Genomic DNA, 18,389 nt, shown 5'->3' on the forward strand with positions numbered 1-18,389 from the left:
CTTCCTCTGTATCAGTTTCATCAGATTTATCATCATTGTATTCCTCATCAACTACTAGGCATGTCTTTCTGTCTCTCCTTCTGAAGTCTTGGTGTCCTCTGTATTGGTTGTCTTTCTGCCTGTTATCTCAGTATTCTCTCTTTTCACTAGATTCTTTGTTAGGGCAGTTAGAAGCCATATGTCCTATATTATCATAGTTAAAACATTTTAAAGGTAGCTTTCCTTTATACTTACCTTTTCCTCTTGGTAACCTTCTAGCTAATAATGCTTCAAACTATTCTTGGTTTTTTATTTCCTCATACAGTTTGTGCACTTCTTCCATGTTCTTATGAAATCTTTCACTTTCTCCACTATGATTCCCTTCAAAGTACTTACTCATTCTATCATTGTAATCATCAGATTCACCAATATGAAAAGAACTAAATGCAAATTCTACTTTATTTACCGAAGACCCACTGTTATCAAAATTACTTAACTCAAATGCATGTAGCTTACCAATAGTAGCATCCAAAGAAACTAGCATATTTGGTACAAACCTTAGTTCATTAACTATAGAGACTCGAATGGCATAAGCAGGTAGAAGTGTTCTAAGCAACTTACTTGTTACATCCTTTTCTTTAATAGTTCCTCCTACTCCTTTGATTTGATTGATAGTCTCCTTTAACCTTGTACTGTATTGGGTTATGTTCTCACCTTCATTCATTCTCATGGATTCAAGTTGACCTCTTAGACTATCTACTTTTGTTCTTGAACATGTTCATCATTGCCATACACAAATATGAGCTTGGTCCACATTGCTTTTGCATCATTACAGCCTTCTAGATCATTAAACTCTGAGTTGGTCAATGTTGATGTTATTTCAATCATAGCTTGAATATGTTCTTGCTTTGCCGTTTATCTCTTCCAAGGTCATTGGGTTGGTGCTTGCTGGTATGTAATCATTCTCCAAATAATATGTTGCATATTCTCCAATTCCTGATAAATGCAACTTCATCCTTTGCTGCCATGTGGAGAAACTTGACATGTTCAGCTTTGGTGCATCCCTTTTATACATCTTCGGATCTTTGCTTCAAGTGCCTTTAAACTTTTCTTTCGTAGTCCACAACTCTGATACCAATTGTTAAGTTCTGATGCCAATAGCTAACAAGATGAGAAGTGGGGGGGGGGGGTGAATCATACAAACTTAATCTTCCATAAAATCAACAAATTCAACCTCGGTAGCTTATACTTCAGCAATATAACCAAAAACTGCCAAACATGCTAACTCATAAACACATAATCATCATAACACATATAACACCAAATTTAATGTGGAAACCCAAATAGGGAAAAACCACTATGGGATTTTGGACCCACTAAGAAATATACTCTTCTAGAGTATGCTTGGTTAAAAGCAAATCCTGTTAAAGATTATAAACACATTGCTAGATGTGACCCAGTTAAGGGATTTCCCTCAGACTTGTTAGAGTCTTGCACTTTGTTAGAAGTGACCTTGTTAAAGGATTTCAAACACTCATTTAGAATGTTACCTTGCTAGAGGGTTTACAAATAAGAATGTTAAGTCCACTTGGTTAAGAGATTTTCTGTCACTTACAAAATAAATAACAATAATAAAATATATCTGCAACTTCACATCTAAAATGCTAAAGTAGATTCTATTTGCTCAAAAAAATCTTGTTATAGGACTTATCTTGTCCCTCTATTGGGCTCCTTACTCTATTATTCAAATAGGTCTTCAAGCTTCTGTGCTCGGTAATCACTATGTAGCATCCCTATGCTTACACTTGCCCGCATGCATTGTTTATCAACAATTCCTTATTTATAAACAATTTCTAACCGCTGAATCTCCTTGATCACATTTCCCATGATCAATCTTAGCTGTCAGATCATTAAAATTGACTAGGTTCAATGTATCCTTTGATCTGAAAACATTTTACTTCACCTAGGAACTTGCATTCAATTCTTGGAACTTGTGCTAGGTTATGCAGTTCAATCTGTGTTGTAGATCTTCCTCTTGATTTTCCATTGCCGTAGATCCTTAACAAAGTTCTGTGTAGCATACCAATCATTTATTCATCTCCAACTCATCAGCATCCTTCATTAAATAATGCTTTTATCCATCCAATGCGATCTATTATAACTCGGTTGTTACTCGGTTAATACTAGACTTAACTCAGTAGACATTCTGCCTTCTTTAACTGATATCGATAACCTTAGGGTTTACCGACTAGGTTCTTTGCTTGGTGACATAATACAGTATTAAACTTATAATCAACAACATATGTAGGATATCAAAACAATCTAAACATCATAATCTCATCATTGTCTAACTTGGTAATAGTTGCCCATTGAATAACTTATTTCTCCCCTTATTCATCACATTCTTTCTGTGTCTTTTACCAACCTCTTAATACTCATCAATACATACTTTTCAAGATATGGCAACATCATACTAAATTAGAAAATCAATTTCTTGACATCAATGACAAAACAGTATTATTAAGATAGTAATAATCCTTCTTTAGTTATATCAACAATGTCCAACAACCTTCTCAATATCCTTAATGAATATCAACAATCTCCTTCTATTGAAATGCCAACACTTTCACCGGTTGGAAATTCTTTAGAAAGTGATATACCATCTGAATTTAAAAGAGTTGTGAGAAAAAGGAAACCTTCACTAGTATCTACACCTTCTCCTAGAAGAACCAGACAGTAACAACAGGCAGTAAGGCCCAATACTAGGAAATTAACTCCAAAGAAGAAGTTAACACCCAAGAAGAAGACTCAACAAACCACTGCTCCAATTGACAAACTTCTAAATGAAATAACAGAGGATGGAAAGTTTGAAAACATCAATAAATTGTATGATTAATTATCAACTGATGACAAGGAAAAAGTTGAAAATAGTGTAATCCTACACTTGGACATTTACAAGAAATTTCTAATGCAAGTTGTGGATGAATTATTGACAGAACTATTCAAAAGACTTGAAGCTAGAAGGCAAGCTATTGTAGAGCTTGATAAGAAAATAAAAATTGAAAAACTTCTTGTTGTATATCCAGTTAACTCACCAAATGAGATAGATAAACTAGTCTTAGAGGCTAACCGGTTAGTATTTTCAACTGCACACCGGCATGTAGTACTTATGGTTGGTAGAGTGAATGAGGTTGCAGAGGAAACAACTAATGCATGGGACATATTCCTTGTAGAAAAGGAAAAGTGGGAAGAATATCGAAATCCTAAATCCATCAAAGTATACCAAAAGGATAAGGATAAGGGAAAAGGTAAGTTTGGTGGACCACCCAGCATAAAAATAACAAATAACTTATCCCCACCGCCTCTTGATACTCCATTGGTAGTTACCACATACAATCAACTGGCTAATGAGAGTATGGACATACCACAAGAGGACACAAATCCCAATTCTGAGGTGTTATATATAGTGAATATTGACACTCAGAAAGTCAATATTGTGGTAGATAAGGATTCAACAGGAAAAATAGATGTGGAAAATAAGCCATCGGTAACAGATAGCTCATAAGGTAAATCAATAGGTGACAACACTGAGAAATAGGCAGAGCAACATGATCCTTCACAAGAATAGGTTCATACAGAGATAGTGCCACCAACATCAGCTAAGCAATCCAAACCTTTGCTTAAAGAAATGGAAACACAAATTGACCTACCAGAGGTCACCACAAGCAAGGAAATTGCTCCCACTAGCGGTATATAGATTGTTGGTTCTTCCACTGTAGATTTCAAAGCAACAAATGTGATAGAAGTTCTTCTAGATTCCATCAAGAAGATAACAGAGTGTAGTTCACAAGCATACAAGGCAATTGATGACACAATTCCAATTTGAAAATGATAACACCTAAGTGTAATATAGATAATAAAGATTCTTTAGGTCAACTTGACACTTTGTCAAAGTATATTACTGACAACACTATGACAGTTGAACAAATAAAAGAGGAAGCATTCAAGGAGAGACTCAAGAAAGAAAAACACAAATTATTTGAGGAGGAAATAAAGAAGTGTACAAGACAATTTGACACTCTTTTATCGGAACTGTGTAGTACACTGAAGGAATTTAAAACTTTGTACAGGGATACATGTAAAACTAACTTTTTGACAGTAGATATAGACAAGAAAATCAGCAAGGTACAGGAGGAAATAAATCAACTAGCTAATAACTTCATTAATTCATCTGATTCATTATTAGTTTTTGAGCAGAAAATAACAGGTTTTGAGGAAGGACTACTAAAGTTAGAAAGAGAGAAGGAAAGGATAAAAGGAAAGTCTAAAGATCTAAAATGGAGACTTAGTCAAAAATTGGACTACCTTGCCTCCTTAAGAAAAGAAATATCTATTTCTTTGATTCAAGGATAGAAAACACTGGTAGAGAAAATGCAACACCTCACCGATACAGTTCAGAGGACTGAGGCCACAATAAAAGATAGCAAAAAGTTCATTGAGAGCCTGAATCTAGTTTTGGAAGATCTTTTTCAGATTGTAACCAACCGGTTACAAGGATGAAACAAGAAACCACACTCAATTAACACTTTGACAACCTTTGTCATTGATGCCAAAGGGGGAGTAGTGGATGAGAAAAATAACCAGCAAATGACTCATCAGCTCGAGGGAGTACATATTCTTTTGGTACACAAATTTTCGGTAAGACAATTCTGGCAGACTCTTTTGGATAACAATTTTTGGATTTTTCTCATGAGTGTTGCCATCAATGCCAAAGGGGGAGATTGTTGGAAAATGTACACTCCAATGAGATATTGTAGGTGATTGAAGGTTTTGTCATTGATGGCAACCTTACAATCCTATGACACCAACAAGACAATTTACCGACACTAGCAAAGACAAACTATACACTGACACACAGAGACCACTGACAGTAAAAGGAAGCATACCGGCACAAAAGCCGACAGGAATTTTATTTGTAATATATTTTGTTAATTATTGTAAAATCATTGTAAGCCGACTTGGCAAGTTGTAAAATGACTCATATATATAAGAGATCATTGTAGAACATTTTGTAATAGATGGAAGGAAATATATAGGCGAAATAAGGTAGACCTATTATGCAATTTATAGGTTAAGGGTTTATGTATGAAGCAAAGCTATAAACTGGTACTGGATCTGGCATAGCAGATGCTATTTTGAAGCAGTACACGACATTGGATTTATATAATCCATTTTGTAAGTTAGTGAGACTTCCCATTTTGTAATTGAGCAGTGAGCTCTAGGCACTTGGCCTTCATGCATGTGTAGGCCCCTCTTGTAGCAGTAATATTCTCTTATTATCTAGTAAGTGAATATTGTGGGTCACAAATCCCACTGAGGTTTTTCCCACATCGGGTTTCCTTGTTAAACTATTGTGTTATGGTGTGTTTTTCATGTGGTTGCTATTATCTCTGTTTATTGCATTATTTCTTATTTACCTGTATACAGTATTGATATGATTTACATGTTTTAAGTTAAGAAAATCTTATAACCAGTAAGATACTGGTTCACCCCCCCCTCTCAGTATCTGTGGAAATCCTAACAGTATGTTCTAAGGCATAACATTATATGACAAAATTCTTTTTAAAATCTGGGTTGATGACCGTTGGCGCATTGGCAACTGAGCTCTTGATCTTTTCAAAAGATTCTTTTGCCTCATTAGTCCATTTAAAAGGATACTTTTCACTCAACAAGCTGATGACATGCTTAGTAGTTTCTACAAATTTGGGTACAAACCTTCTCAAGAAATTTTCCTGACCAAAAAATGACCTTACTCCAGTCTGGTTTGAAGGCAAGCTGAGGTGTTGGATTGCATTGACTCTTTCTGGATCAATCTTGACACCTTCTTTCAAAATGATGTGCCCCAATAATTTTCCCTCAGTTACACAGAAAACTGAATTTTTTGGATTCAAGGAGATACCATGTTCTCGACAACGTTGTAGAACTGCCCTCAGATCTTTGAGGTGATTTTTCCTATCTTTAGAAAACATGGTCAAGTCATCTAGGTAAACAACAATAATTCTGTCATGGAAATCCCTAAAAGAAGAATCCATGGCCCTCTAAAAACTTGCTCCGGCATTAATCAAACCAAAAGGCATATAATTATATGAAAATGTTCCCCAAGGGATGATGAATGTTGTCTTGTGCTGTTCATTTTCTGCAACACTAATATGATTGTAGCTAGAAAAACCATCTAACATTGACATCATTTCCAATCCAGCTACTATCTGCAAAATATAGTCCATATTGGGTAAAGCATAGTTATCCTTAAGACTCGCCTGGTTTAGATTGCGAAAATCTACACAAATCCTAATTTCCCTATTTTTCTTCGTCACAGGTACTATATTGGCCACCCAAGTGGAGTGATGAATTGGATATATAATCCTAGCTTTAAGCATTTTATCTACCTCCTTGAAAATTGCTCCTACCATCATGGGATTGAAATTTCTCAGTTTTTGTCTAAAAGGAGAAATACGAGGCTTCAACGGAATTTGATGTTGAAACTGGCCATTCCTAAATTCCTTCAAATCATCATAAGACCAAGTGAACACATCAATGTATTCTTGCAATAATTCATTGAGCATTCATTTCTCCTTAGAAGAACAACATTTGCTGATTGTTACCATTTTGGGGTTAGATTCATCACCCAGATTGATCTTTTCACAACCCTCCTTACTGTCATTATCAAGAACTTTCTTGCTAATGAACAGATCATTACAGGTGAAAAACCTCTCTAGAGTCACCAAACCTTTCAGGATTTTGTTTCCCTTAAGCTAAATGAAACTCTTATCAAAATCAATACGAGGATCTGGGCAAAATTCTTTACACATATCTTTAGAACCCTCAAAATATGATTGGACAAAGGAATGGGTACACTTCATGAAATCTTTAATCTGAGCATCTGTATCAAATACTTGCCAAAGATTCACATTGTCAGGGACACTAGGCCTATAAATCATTTCAATCCTATAAGAATCATTCTTAAAGTCTGGGTGTGGTAACAAGAGAGAAGCTGAAACAACCAATGAATCCGCCCTAATGTTTTTCTCTCTTGGTATAGCTTCAATTGAGAAAGCATCAAAAAACTCTATCTCATCCCAAACTTTGTTTCTATAATGTTTTATTCTATCATTCTTAACAGAATAAATATTTCTTACCTGTTTAATAATCAACTCCACATCACCTTTAACCCTAAGTAATTTTATACCCTTATATTTGGCTTCATTCAATCCTAAAAGTAATGCCTCATATTCTGCAGTGTTATTTGTATTCTTGAAATCTAATTTAAAGGAAAAAGGGAAAACATTACCATTAGGGGAAAGCAGAACTATGCCTGCTCCTGAACCAGAGTTGGCACAACTTCCATCAAATTCCATTTTCCATAATTCATCTTGTTTATCAACTGCTTCTTCTAATTCTTCTTTATCAGGTGCAAGAATGAGATAATTCCCAAATTCACACTCCTAGAATAGAATCTGAGCTTTGGGATTATTAGAAGGAAAGACTTTATATTTATTTTTCGGTTCAGGTTCAAGTTTGATCTTCTGTTTTCCTAGTGGAATGATAGCTTTTGACCAATCCATCTTGATTTCACCTCCAAGATCTTTACAAAAAGTCCTACTTAAAAGCATCCCATAACTTACAAGAATGTCAGCAACCAAAATGGTCAGCTTCACCCTTTTATCAGGACATGCTGCAAGCATTTCTTGAGCATCCTTTACCTGCCCAATGAGAGGGACCTTCTTCCCATCCATCGAGTAACATCTCCCAAATGTTTTAGTAAGTGTTAAACCTAAAGCTCTAGCAACAGATGATGGCATTATGTTATCTGACGCCCCTAAATCTATAATACAATTGTTGAGCTTCTGACCATTTAGGTGGAGGGAGATATAAAAAGGTTTGGGCTTCAGAACTTCAGTGTCAAGCTTATCTTCAGCATTGTGAAAGACACATGGATTAATCGAATCAGTGGGAGGGCAAGAAGTAGATGTAGGTGTTTCAGCAACAAACAAATCATTATCAACTACACAATTATGCACTGAGGACTCTGAGGTAGGATCTCCTTTTACATATTTGACCAACTTGTCTAATTTCCTCAGGTTCAGTTTCAAATATTTGTCCATGGAAAGTTGAACAGTTGAAGCTTTGCAAAATTCAATTATGTCAAAGGAGGGAGAAAGAGAATAATTATTTTTACTTTCAATATTCTTTTGTAAAATCTTAACTTCATGATTCTTTGCATGAAAGGAGGAATCATTACTTGTGAGATCCTTACCCTTGAAATTAGTTCTAGTAGAGTTTGCAAAAGGAGCAGGCTGGGAGGTTCGTTGATTCCTTGTAAGGATTGCACATGCAGGGTCTTCAAGAGTTACCAAAATATTTCCACCTCTTTTTGAATCTAAATCATATTCAAGGTAAAAGGATCTAGAGTCGCCAGGTACTTCTTGAATATTCTCTCCTCCAATGAATTCTCTGAGTTCATCCTTAGTTCTTCCCATTTGGACATGCCTTATCATATCAGGACAAGAATTCCCATCATGATCTAAGGTAAGGTGTTAAGAGCACATAGCACCTTTATCAGGAGGAGCCTCTATTTGCAATCTTTATGGGGCAACGGGAAGTTGCAAAGTTTGCCTATAATTATACTGGTTTGGCTATTTTCTACTTATATCTTAATATGGCTGTGGGTAAGAACCTCATGTTTTTGGAATTTGCCTTTTCAAGGCAATCATATCGTTGACTAATCTTTAGACAACTAGATCAGTCAAAGAAGTGGAAGCTTAAGATTGACCTTGAGAAATTTGCACATCTTTTCTCCACTTCCTTGCTATTATTAGATCATCTTCAAGCTCTATAGCCTGGTCTTGTGCAGTATCAAGATTAGATAGCCTATTCCTTCGGAGATGGAAACCAACATTAGGAGGCATAGAGTTGATGAAGAAACATTGTTGGTTATCAGCAGGTTGTCTTTTAGCTTGGGGAATTTTATGAATAATTTTATTATATCTAGCTACATAATCTCTCATTGGCTAGTGGATCTCTTTCATCATTTGTGTGAGCTGAGCCAAAAGTGAGTGCTCATCATCAGTACTCTTAAACCATTTCTCAAAAGCAGTTTTCATTGTTTGCCAATCAGTTACATATCCTACCTGCAGATGACTGAACCAATCTGCTACTCCCTTGGTAAGAGTTTGAGTGAAAAGCCTAACAACCACATCCTTGTGCTGCACTGCCAGTATCTGAGTAGCTACATTAAAGGAATTCAAATGTTCTTCAACCAAAATTTTCCCATCTCCATTGAACTTAGGTAAAACATCCCTAGCCCCTTTTGGAAGAGAATTATGAGCACCAAGAGAAAGAGGCCCAACTGTGGCACCCCATGGTTGGGCCATGATGAAAATAGGGTAAATAGTTACAAGAGGAGGGGCTTGAATTCCAGAAAGCGTTAATGCTTGCTAGTGACTAGAAGAGAGAGGTACTTTGGGAGTAGTTTTAGTAGGAGAAGAAGGTCTACTTTTGGTGTTCCTCTTGGGAGTGAAATTTGTGGAAAATGATAACCCTTGTAGTTCTTCAAAGAAATTATCAACAACTCCCTCTCTCCTTTGTGATCTAACATAAGGATGAGAATCTAGTGCTATTTCTTCTAGGGTCTCTAAACAACTCTTTCAACCACAACAATGCTCTTGGGTTATGGGAATTGTTCTGAACCGTTCACCTCTTTCTTTTTCTCTTTCCAAAACAAAGCAATCTTATTGATACTGTTGGTTATGAATTTTAGTTTCTAACACATATGTAACATACTTATCTATTGAATGTTAACGTTCCCCAGCAGAGTCGTCAAAAATCTGTGAGTGAACATATTTTGTCTTTCTTTAAATTGAATTGATTCTAAGCTCTATTGCCCCTTTCAAAGACAAAAGTTCAACTAAACAATTGGGTAAGTGTGACATACATCACTTCCCTCTGAATTTTAGATAGGTACAACTCCCTCCATGAGTTATTCAGGGAATAATCCAAATAAATAAACTGATATTCTTTTAACTTGAAAGCACGTAAGGCCGCCTACTTCATTCTTTGATGAGAGGCTAGGCAATATGTAAAATATTTCAGGATAATTTTCTATGAAGCTCTTCACCATGAATATGAGAAGAAATCAAAGAAAAGTTTAATAACACTGATTTCAGTACTTCTTAAGAATAAACAAGAGAAAAAAAGTCTCTTTTCAACTAAATATCTTTCCAAACAACACACAAAGAAGCACCAGATTGATAACAACATCCATCATCAGAAAGCTATTCACAGGCATTTTGATTAGATTAATATTTGCAAAGAAATACCACTCCACAGATTCAAACTCAAATATTTTCCACCTCAAAAATGCATATGATCTTTATATATGTATTTCATGCAACAAAGACATAACAATACATGCATAAGTTCTTTCCAAGTTCAGATTCTGAAAAACTTGATCACTTCCTTCAGACCAAACTAAAACTTCTAAAAATCTTAGTATATTTTCTAACCCTTTCTCTATCTATCTTCATCTAATTTATAGTATTCTTTAAAGAATAGCAGAGGTCTCCCTCAAAACTTGACCTCCTCTGAAACAATTCTAAAAAACCAATAGAGTATTTAGGGGATAGATGTCCCGAAGTCATTGCAAGGTTATGAAAGTCATATAAAATCAAAACAAAGAATTAGCATCATGCTATGCCTCTTCTCCATCATCATCCTCTCCTCCACTTTTCTGGGCATCCTGGGAGGTTGCAAGCTCCTAAATTATAGATTGACTCGGATTTTTCATTGCATTGATCTTTGCTTTTACGGCTTCCTTGTCCCACCTGTGTTTGACCATTTTCTCAGCATGCTTAGGTAACTGATCGTTACCAATGAACATCATGGACTCAATTCGGGTGATTTGTGTTATATTTTCGGGAGTGAATTTGCCTTTGACCTTAACTTTTTCCATGTGTAGCCTAAATGCCTTTACTGCGTCCTGTGTGTTCAGCCCACAAAGTCCTAGTTGCCAATCATGGTCTGGGTTAACCACTTTATTGTCATTGACCAAGCTACACTGAAGTTATTTAAGCTCATAAATAGAGGTCATAGCATCAGAAATCACAAACTTGAATGTAATTACCCGCCATGCTATAGTTTTCTTCAATACAAAAATCTGGCACTCATCAGTTACCAATTTAATTGAATTTTCTACTAAAAACTTTGTGGCTCCGTATTCTTCTATCTTGGTGAGCATGGGTATACATTTTCCCATTTATGGTCTTCCTTTTCCCATGGCACAATCTGATTCTGAATCTCCACAATGAGGTTTTGCATTTCATCGCATAGCTTCCTAGAGTTTGTAATATATTTTTCACCATCTCTAATCACTCCTTGAATCCATTTCTCTATGGTCCTTGCAATGCTCTTGGATTGCTGAACTTGATTCATTAATTTATTGTTCTCTGGTGAAGTAGGGTCAAAACTTTATGATGCAAGTGATATGGGAAGTGCTCCAAAATAGCCTATGCTATCAATGAATTGAGCTAGAATCTTGATATGTCATTTCAGTTCTCTTTCTCTTGTCCATCTTTTTCTGACCTGGTGAGAATCTTTTTAGCTAACACTTGGAAAAGGGGATTATCAGAGTCCCTGCTCATGTTCCCGATATCCACTTTGGTGACCTCAAAATCCTCTACATTTACTTCCTTATTCTCATCTTTGGGCTTATAAGAAACAATTTCAGCAACCCACCTTCCGGTCTTTTCATTAGCATCCAATCTGGCAGTTGTTTTGAACTTCTTCTATTTGGGACCCTTCTCCATGTATTTGACCACCATGTCTTGGATTGGGATGGACACTGGGATGAAGCTTTATTTCTTTCTTACTAAAGTAGTTAACCATTTGGGAGTTGTACTTGAACTAGTTGTTCCTCCAGTTACTTTAGGTGGGGGTGTCATGGCTATAGTGATTGCATGAGAATGCATAGTGTTGACAATGTCACTATCAAGGTCCTTGACCTCAAAAATATGAGTATCAAGGATCTTGTCTTTTACCTCTGTGTCTTTGAATTGGTCCATTTTCCTTTGTGCAATACTTGGTGACCTTTTATATCGAGGGACAAGAAATTTCAAAGAAGGATTAGGCTTGTGCTTGGTGTGAGATGACTTCTTATTTTACCTGCATGAATAGGCATAGAAGTGGGGTTAGAAAAACATTTTGGGGAACGTAGAGAGACCACGTTATCTCTTGCAGGATCAATCTTGATGCCTAATTTCATTACTCTTTTCTTATTAACCCAATCTGCGGTTCTTTCTAAGACTCTTTGTTCTAAATTGTATATCATCCTTTTCTTCTACATCCCAATTAATGCAGGATGTTTTGAGTTTAGCTTGGTCTAGATATCTAGGTACAAAAAGATTCAGATAATCCTCTTCGATCCCACTTACATCAAGTTTCACTTGCAGTGAAACTACCTATTCTAGAACCATTCTCATATTTTCTCTTTTGAACACTTCAAGCTCATCACCACAATCTTCCAAAAAGTCCTTCAAGTGTGGGATTGGAAGATGCAGCATCAAACCAAGACTTCTTGAGAAACCTTTATTATCAAAGCCCTTCCTTTCATAATATAGTGGAAAATTGAAATTCTTCAAGTCAGCTCCTATGCTCAACACATCTGACATTGAACTACAAGATAAAATGCCCAATTGAATAGGAAAATGATCCTCCCATTTATCTCTGGGTTGAGCTTTCTTAATTAGGGTAGACAACTGCCTCCAGATCTCAGCAAGGACAAAACAATCTAAACAAAAGTGAGGAATTCTGAAAGGCTCTTCTTTAAAACCACCTACCCTTATATAATAGAAATGAGGAAACTGAACAAAGAAACTACCATATCTTTTCACTAATGCCTGGGCATCTTCAGACATCCTTTTAGATTTCATGTTTTTTAACTCATAACACAAGTCTCCCAGGAAAGCATTATGCACTCTCCTAATATCTTATAATGCATTATCTTTTTGTAACATGGGGTAAAAGTCAGACACAAAAACATCTCCTTCAACAAATTGCCTAGGTATTCCCATTATTTCTTTAACACATGCTAGACAATATATCAAATACGAGGACATAAATAAATTTTGCTTGAACTTCTTCACCATGCTCAGCTGTTCCCTCATGGATTCGGCAATAATCTCTTCCTAGTCAAGATATTGCTTTCCTTCCAACAACATTTGCACATAACAATAAATCTTGTCATCGAATCTGTAGGCCTTAGCTGAACCTCTAACTCAGTGTAACAATAACATAACATCATGGATGTGGGGAAGCATGTGATTTTTGTTGGGATATTTAGGTAACTTGGAGCCACCCCTCTGAGGAACTTTCAACCAATGCTTCACTATATTATTCCGGTGTCCAATTTTATCTGCATTGAACTCAATGACTGATTGGGTGGGAGAAAAATTTGAGAGCTTATAATCAGGCAATTTGAAAACAGAAGAAATGACTTCCCTGTTAATCGCGAGGAGGGTTTCACCATTATCTCTCTTGATAGTTTCAGAAATAGGATCATACCTTGAAATGCACTCCCTAACTAATTATGGGCAAGGGATACCAGGAGGAAAGGCTGCCGGCTCTACGAGGCCACTACTTAGCATTTCTAAACCAAAAGAACTGTCAATTGCTTTAAACACCCTTTCCTTTAAGACCTCTAAATTCTCTCCTTTCAGGTCTGTATCACTGGCAATGGGTTCTGTGCAAGCAAGACTGAAAATATTTTTGAAAATTTGTAGAGTGGACTTCATAATTCATAAATAACAACCCTTATTTCCCCTAGCAAATTTTATTACGAGAGAGAAAAATAGCTAAAAATCACTGGAGAGGATAGGAATCAAAACTCACCTTCATAGTTGAAACCAATCAAATGATTACCAGTAGACAAACCTTCTATCAAACACTCCATAGCAATGAAGAAGAAGTTTCAAAAATTAATCACTTCATACCTTATAGGAAATGAAGTGATAAAAGCTCATTTAGTGCATCAATTTTGGTCATCAACTCAAATGTGCCGAGCATTGGGATTTTCCATCACGTGTGTGTATTGAATGCATGGCAGCTTTTTTGAGGTAACCGACAATTCCCAAAAATGATTACTTGCCTTCAAAAATTGGCCAGTTGACGTCACTTGATATATCATTCAATCTTCATCATAATTAGCAATAAATGCACCATCATGTTGTTTACTCCATGGGACCCACCTGATTTGAACATGCATGAACAATTTGAACTGACTTCATGAGGGTTCAAGTAGTTCAAAGCATACGCTGTGCCAAGGAAATTTTACTTTGAAAAGATTAACTTTTGTTAACTGCTGCTAGCCTTTTGAACTTTATCGAACATGTTGAACATCACTGAACTATTTGAACCAGGTTCAAACAGTTCACAGTTTGGAGAAAGAGGATATGAAACATCATCCGCGACTGTGAAATAGAACTGCTGCAAAAAACTCAAGTGAATGTTAGCCTGTAAACATTTTAGACACAACTTAGAACCTACAGTACCTAAATGAACATTACGAACTCCTTTCAAAATGGTTCAAGGGGTTCATGAGGTTCAAACAGACCATTGAAAATTTGCAGTATGGATTAAGAGATGATTTACAAGTGGATTAAGGATTGAACCAAGGAATTTTTAACAAGATAAAGACTCAAATAAAATTTTATAGGGTGACTTACTCTTGTTATGAGGGATGAATGACAGGATAATAGCTCCTAACAGGGTGAACTTCAGAAGAGTTCAGATAGTTATCTTGTGAGTCTCATCTCACCGTGGGTTTTACCTATTTTGGTTGCCATGTAAAAAATATTTGTGTCAAGTGGTGAATGTTTTTGTGGTTATGTTTTCATGGTTGATTTACTTAACAATTTTGATAAGTCATGATAACCGAAAGCATTGAGAAATGAAGAATTTGTTTACTATTAATTTTTTGTAACAGTCAATCGGTTTATCCTATGAGCTTTTATCTTGACAAAGGTATTAAAATGTTAGTTCTAAGTTTACTTTGAGAGATTGATTTTTGAGATTGGTGAATTTTGTATTAGTTTTTCTATCTACTGATTCACCCCCACTGTCAATAGTTGATCGGATACTTATTATTTCATCATACCATCAATTGGTATCAGAACATTTCAGGTCCTCTAAGGTCTAATTCTAATAGCTTGAGATAAAGATCTTGCAGATCATGATGAAGAAGGAAGGTCTGAAGTTTAATAGAGAGAACTACAGGATATGGAGTGACAAAATGAAAATTTACATCAAGATTTTGGGAAGCCAGTATTGGGAACATGTCGATACTAAGTATGTTTCACCTACTAGGATGTTGATTGATGATCAAAAGAAAGAGAAACAAGAAAATCATCAAGCACTGGAGGCTATTATCAGTTCTTTTTCTGATGTAGAGTATGTAGATGTTCATGGTCTTGAAATGGCATATGAGGTATGGAAAAAAGTTGAAGAGATTTATAGCGGTGATGGACATGTTAATATTTCTAAAGAAGAGAGTCTACGAGGAAATTTTGATGACATGCAAATGGCTAAAGGTGAGAATATCCAGCAGTATGGTCAAAGGATAAAAGAGATAGTTGGTGAAATTAAGAGTGTGGGAGGTAAAGTGGAAGATTCCATAGTGATCAGTAAGGTACTGAGAACCTTGCTACCGATCTATGCTATCTGAGTTGCATCTATTCAGGAGTTGTAGTCCATTGACAAAGCTAAGGTAACTCTTGACTCCATCATTAGCAAGCTTACTGCTTTTGAATTAAATGGTTATGATGGTAGTGTATAGAAATTTGAGTTTGCACTTAGAGCTTCTATTTCTAACCCATCTATGAGGAAAAGCAGAGATGCCAATCATAGTTATGAATCCAGATCCAACAGAGAAGCTGATGATGAAGTCAGCTTAGTTGAGCTTGAAGTATTGTTGGCCAAGCGATTGCCTAGAGGTACAGGTAAACATAGAGGTAAATTACCTTTGAAATGTTTTGCACACAACAAGATTGGACACATTGCTGTTAACTATCCTAATGGTGATAATGAGCACAAATGAGAGAAATTCAAGAAGTATAAGGGTAAAGGCAAAAGAGATTGTCTTATTGTTGTTGATGGTGGTATCACTGATGAAAACTCTGATGGTGATGCTAATGAAGACATTGAGTTTGTAGCCATTAAAGAAGATATGTCAGACCATAAGACATTAGTATATAGGATGGATAACTTTGATGATTTGATCATTGATAGTGGTTGTTCACATCACATGACTGGTGATTGGAGAAAATTTCTTTCTCTGAAGGAATTTGATGGTGGAGTTGTCAAATTTGGTAATGACTCACCCTGCATGGTTAAAGGTAAGGGAACTATTTCTCTTAATGGAAAGAGTAGTGCAGATGATGTCTATTGGGTTTAAGGTTTAAAGCATTATCTTTTGAGTGTGGCACAACTCAATGATAGAGGATACCGATTGGAGTTTAAAAATGGTACGTAAAAAATCTATGGCAATAAAGGTGAATTAATTGCAACCGGGAAGCAAACATACGGTAACTTGTTTCACCTTAATCCTAAAGTCAGCAACTATTTAATTGCCAAGATAGATGATAGTTGGCTTTGTCATAGGACATTTTATCATATAAACATTGATAACATTGTTGAAGTGAGTAAGTCCAAGACAATGAGAGGTTTTCCTTAGTTAGACAAACCGGTTAATGCTCTATGCAAAGAATGTTAGTTGAGAAAGATGACATCCTCAACTTTCAAGAGAAATTTTTTTAGCGGAACATTTGTTAGATTTCGTTCATACTGATCTTTGTGGACCAATAAGAATAAAAGTTATTCAAGGTGACAGATATGTTATGATCTTCACTGATGATTGCTCAAGGATGATGTGGGTCACATTCTTGAAGGATAAGACTAAAGATTTTGGTAAGTTCAAGGCATTCATGGCCTTAGCTGAGAAGGAGAGTGGTAAGAAGATAAAGTGTCTGAGGACAGATCAAGGTGGTGAATTTACTTTTGACGAATTCACTAGATATTGTGAAGAAAATGGTATCAAATGGTATCTTTCTGCACCAAGGACACCATAGCAAAATGGTATCATAGAGAGAAACAACCAGTTAGTTGTTAAAGCTACTAGGACGATGTTGATACAAGGAGGTGTAGCAAAAACTCTCTCTCAAGAAGTTATCAGCACAATTGTCTACACTATGAACCAGATTCTAGTAAAGAGAGGTAAGGACAAGACTCCTTATGAATATTGGTATGGTAGATCACCCGATGTTAGTTATTTTAGAATATTTGGAAGCAAATATTTTATTAAGAAAGGTGATTATATTAGAAATTTTGAGGCTAAAAGTGATGAAGGTATATTTCTTGGCTATTCCACCAAGAGTAAGGCCTATAAGTGTTTTGACAACTAGACACAAAGAATTATTGAGAGTGTTGATGTTTGAGTGGATGAAAATCCTAAAGTATTAGAGGAAACCAATTCAGAGAAACAAGATGAATATCCTTGCTTTTTGTTTTTGGAACTAGAAACTGTGAAATCTAAAACTGACAAAGAAAATATTGATGTACTAGTTCAACTAGAACAGATAAATTCTGAAAAAGATGATGATAATGAAGAAGTTGAACTTGAAGATAATGATCATGTTATTCCAAGATATGTGAGACTGAATCACAATCATGAATAGATTATTGGGGATAAGGATGCTGAAATACTAACCAGAAGAAGAATCAGAGAGAATTCTTGCATGATCTCCACTATTAAACCAAAAACTACTAAGGAAGCATTTGGTGATGATCATTGAGTTAAAGCTATGGAGGAAGAATTAGATCAAATTGAGAAGAACAACACATGGACCCTAGTACCCCGACCAATAAATAAAAATGTGATAGGTAATAAGTGGGTATTCAAGAGCAAGTTGAATGAAGATGGTGTTGTAGTTTGCAACAAAGCTAGGTTGGTTTGCAAAGGTTATGCACAAGAGGAAGGAGAAGACTATGGTGAGAATTTTGCACCAGTGGCAAGACTGGAAGGTGTCAGAACTTTACTTGTATTTGCAGGACACAAGAAATTCAAGGTATACCAGATGGATGTTAAGTTTGCATTTTTGAATGGGATACTAGAAGAAGAAGTATATATTGAGTAGCCAGATGGTTATGCTCTGACTGATAAGAAAGACATGGTATGCAGATTGCATAAAGCTTTATATGGATTAAAGTAGGCATCGAGAGCATGGTATGAAAGGCTTCATACACATGTGATCAAGATAGGCTTTCTGGCAATGAGTGATGATAGTAACATTTCTCTCAAATTCGAA

General features: G+C 35.9%; 1 protein-coding gene across 1 annotated transcript in view; it reads right to left on the minus strand.

The window, feature by feature from the left end:
* Positions 1-9,047: 9,047 nt before the first annotated feature.
* LOC131048466 (endonuclease 2-like) overlaps positions 9,048-18,389 on the minus strand; it is a 196,687-nt gene continuing 187,345 nt past the window's right edge. The window contains exons 9-10 of the mRNA XM_059208386.1: positions 13,634-13,785; positions 9,048-9,265 (exon numbers count right to left, since the gene is read on the minus strand). Coding sequence (XP_059064369.1) covers positions 9,048-9,265; positions 13,634-13,785 — 370 coding nt within the window. The remainder of the gene's footprint in view (positions 9,266-13,633; positions 13,786-18,389) is intronic.

The sequence above is a fragment of the Cryptomeria japonica genome, chromosome 7 (genome assembly GCF_030272615.1).
Source record: "Cryptomeria japonica chromosome 7, Sugi_1.0, whole genome shotgun sequence".
Classification (NCBI taxonomy): Eukaryota; Viridiplantae; Streptophyta; class Pinopsida; order Cupressales; family Cupressaceae; genus Cryptomeria; species Cryptomeria japonica.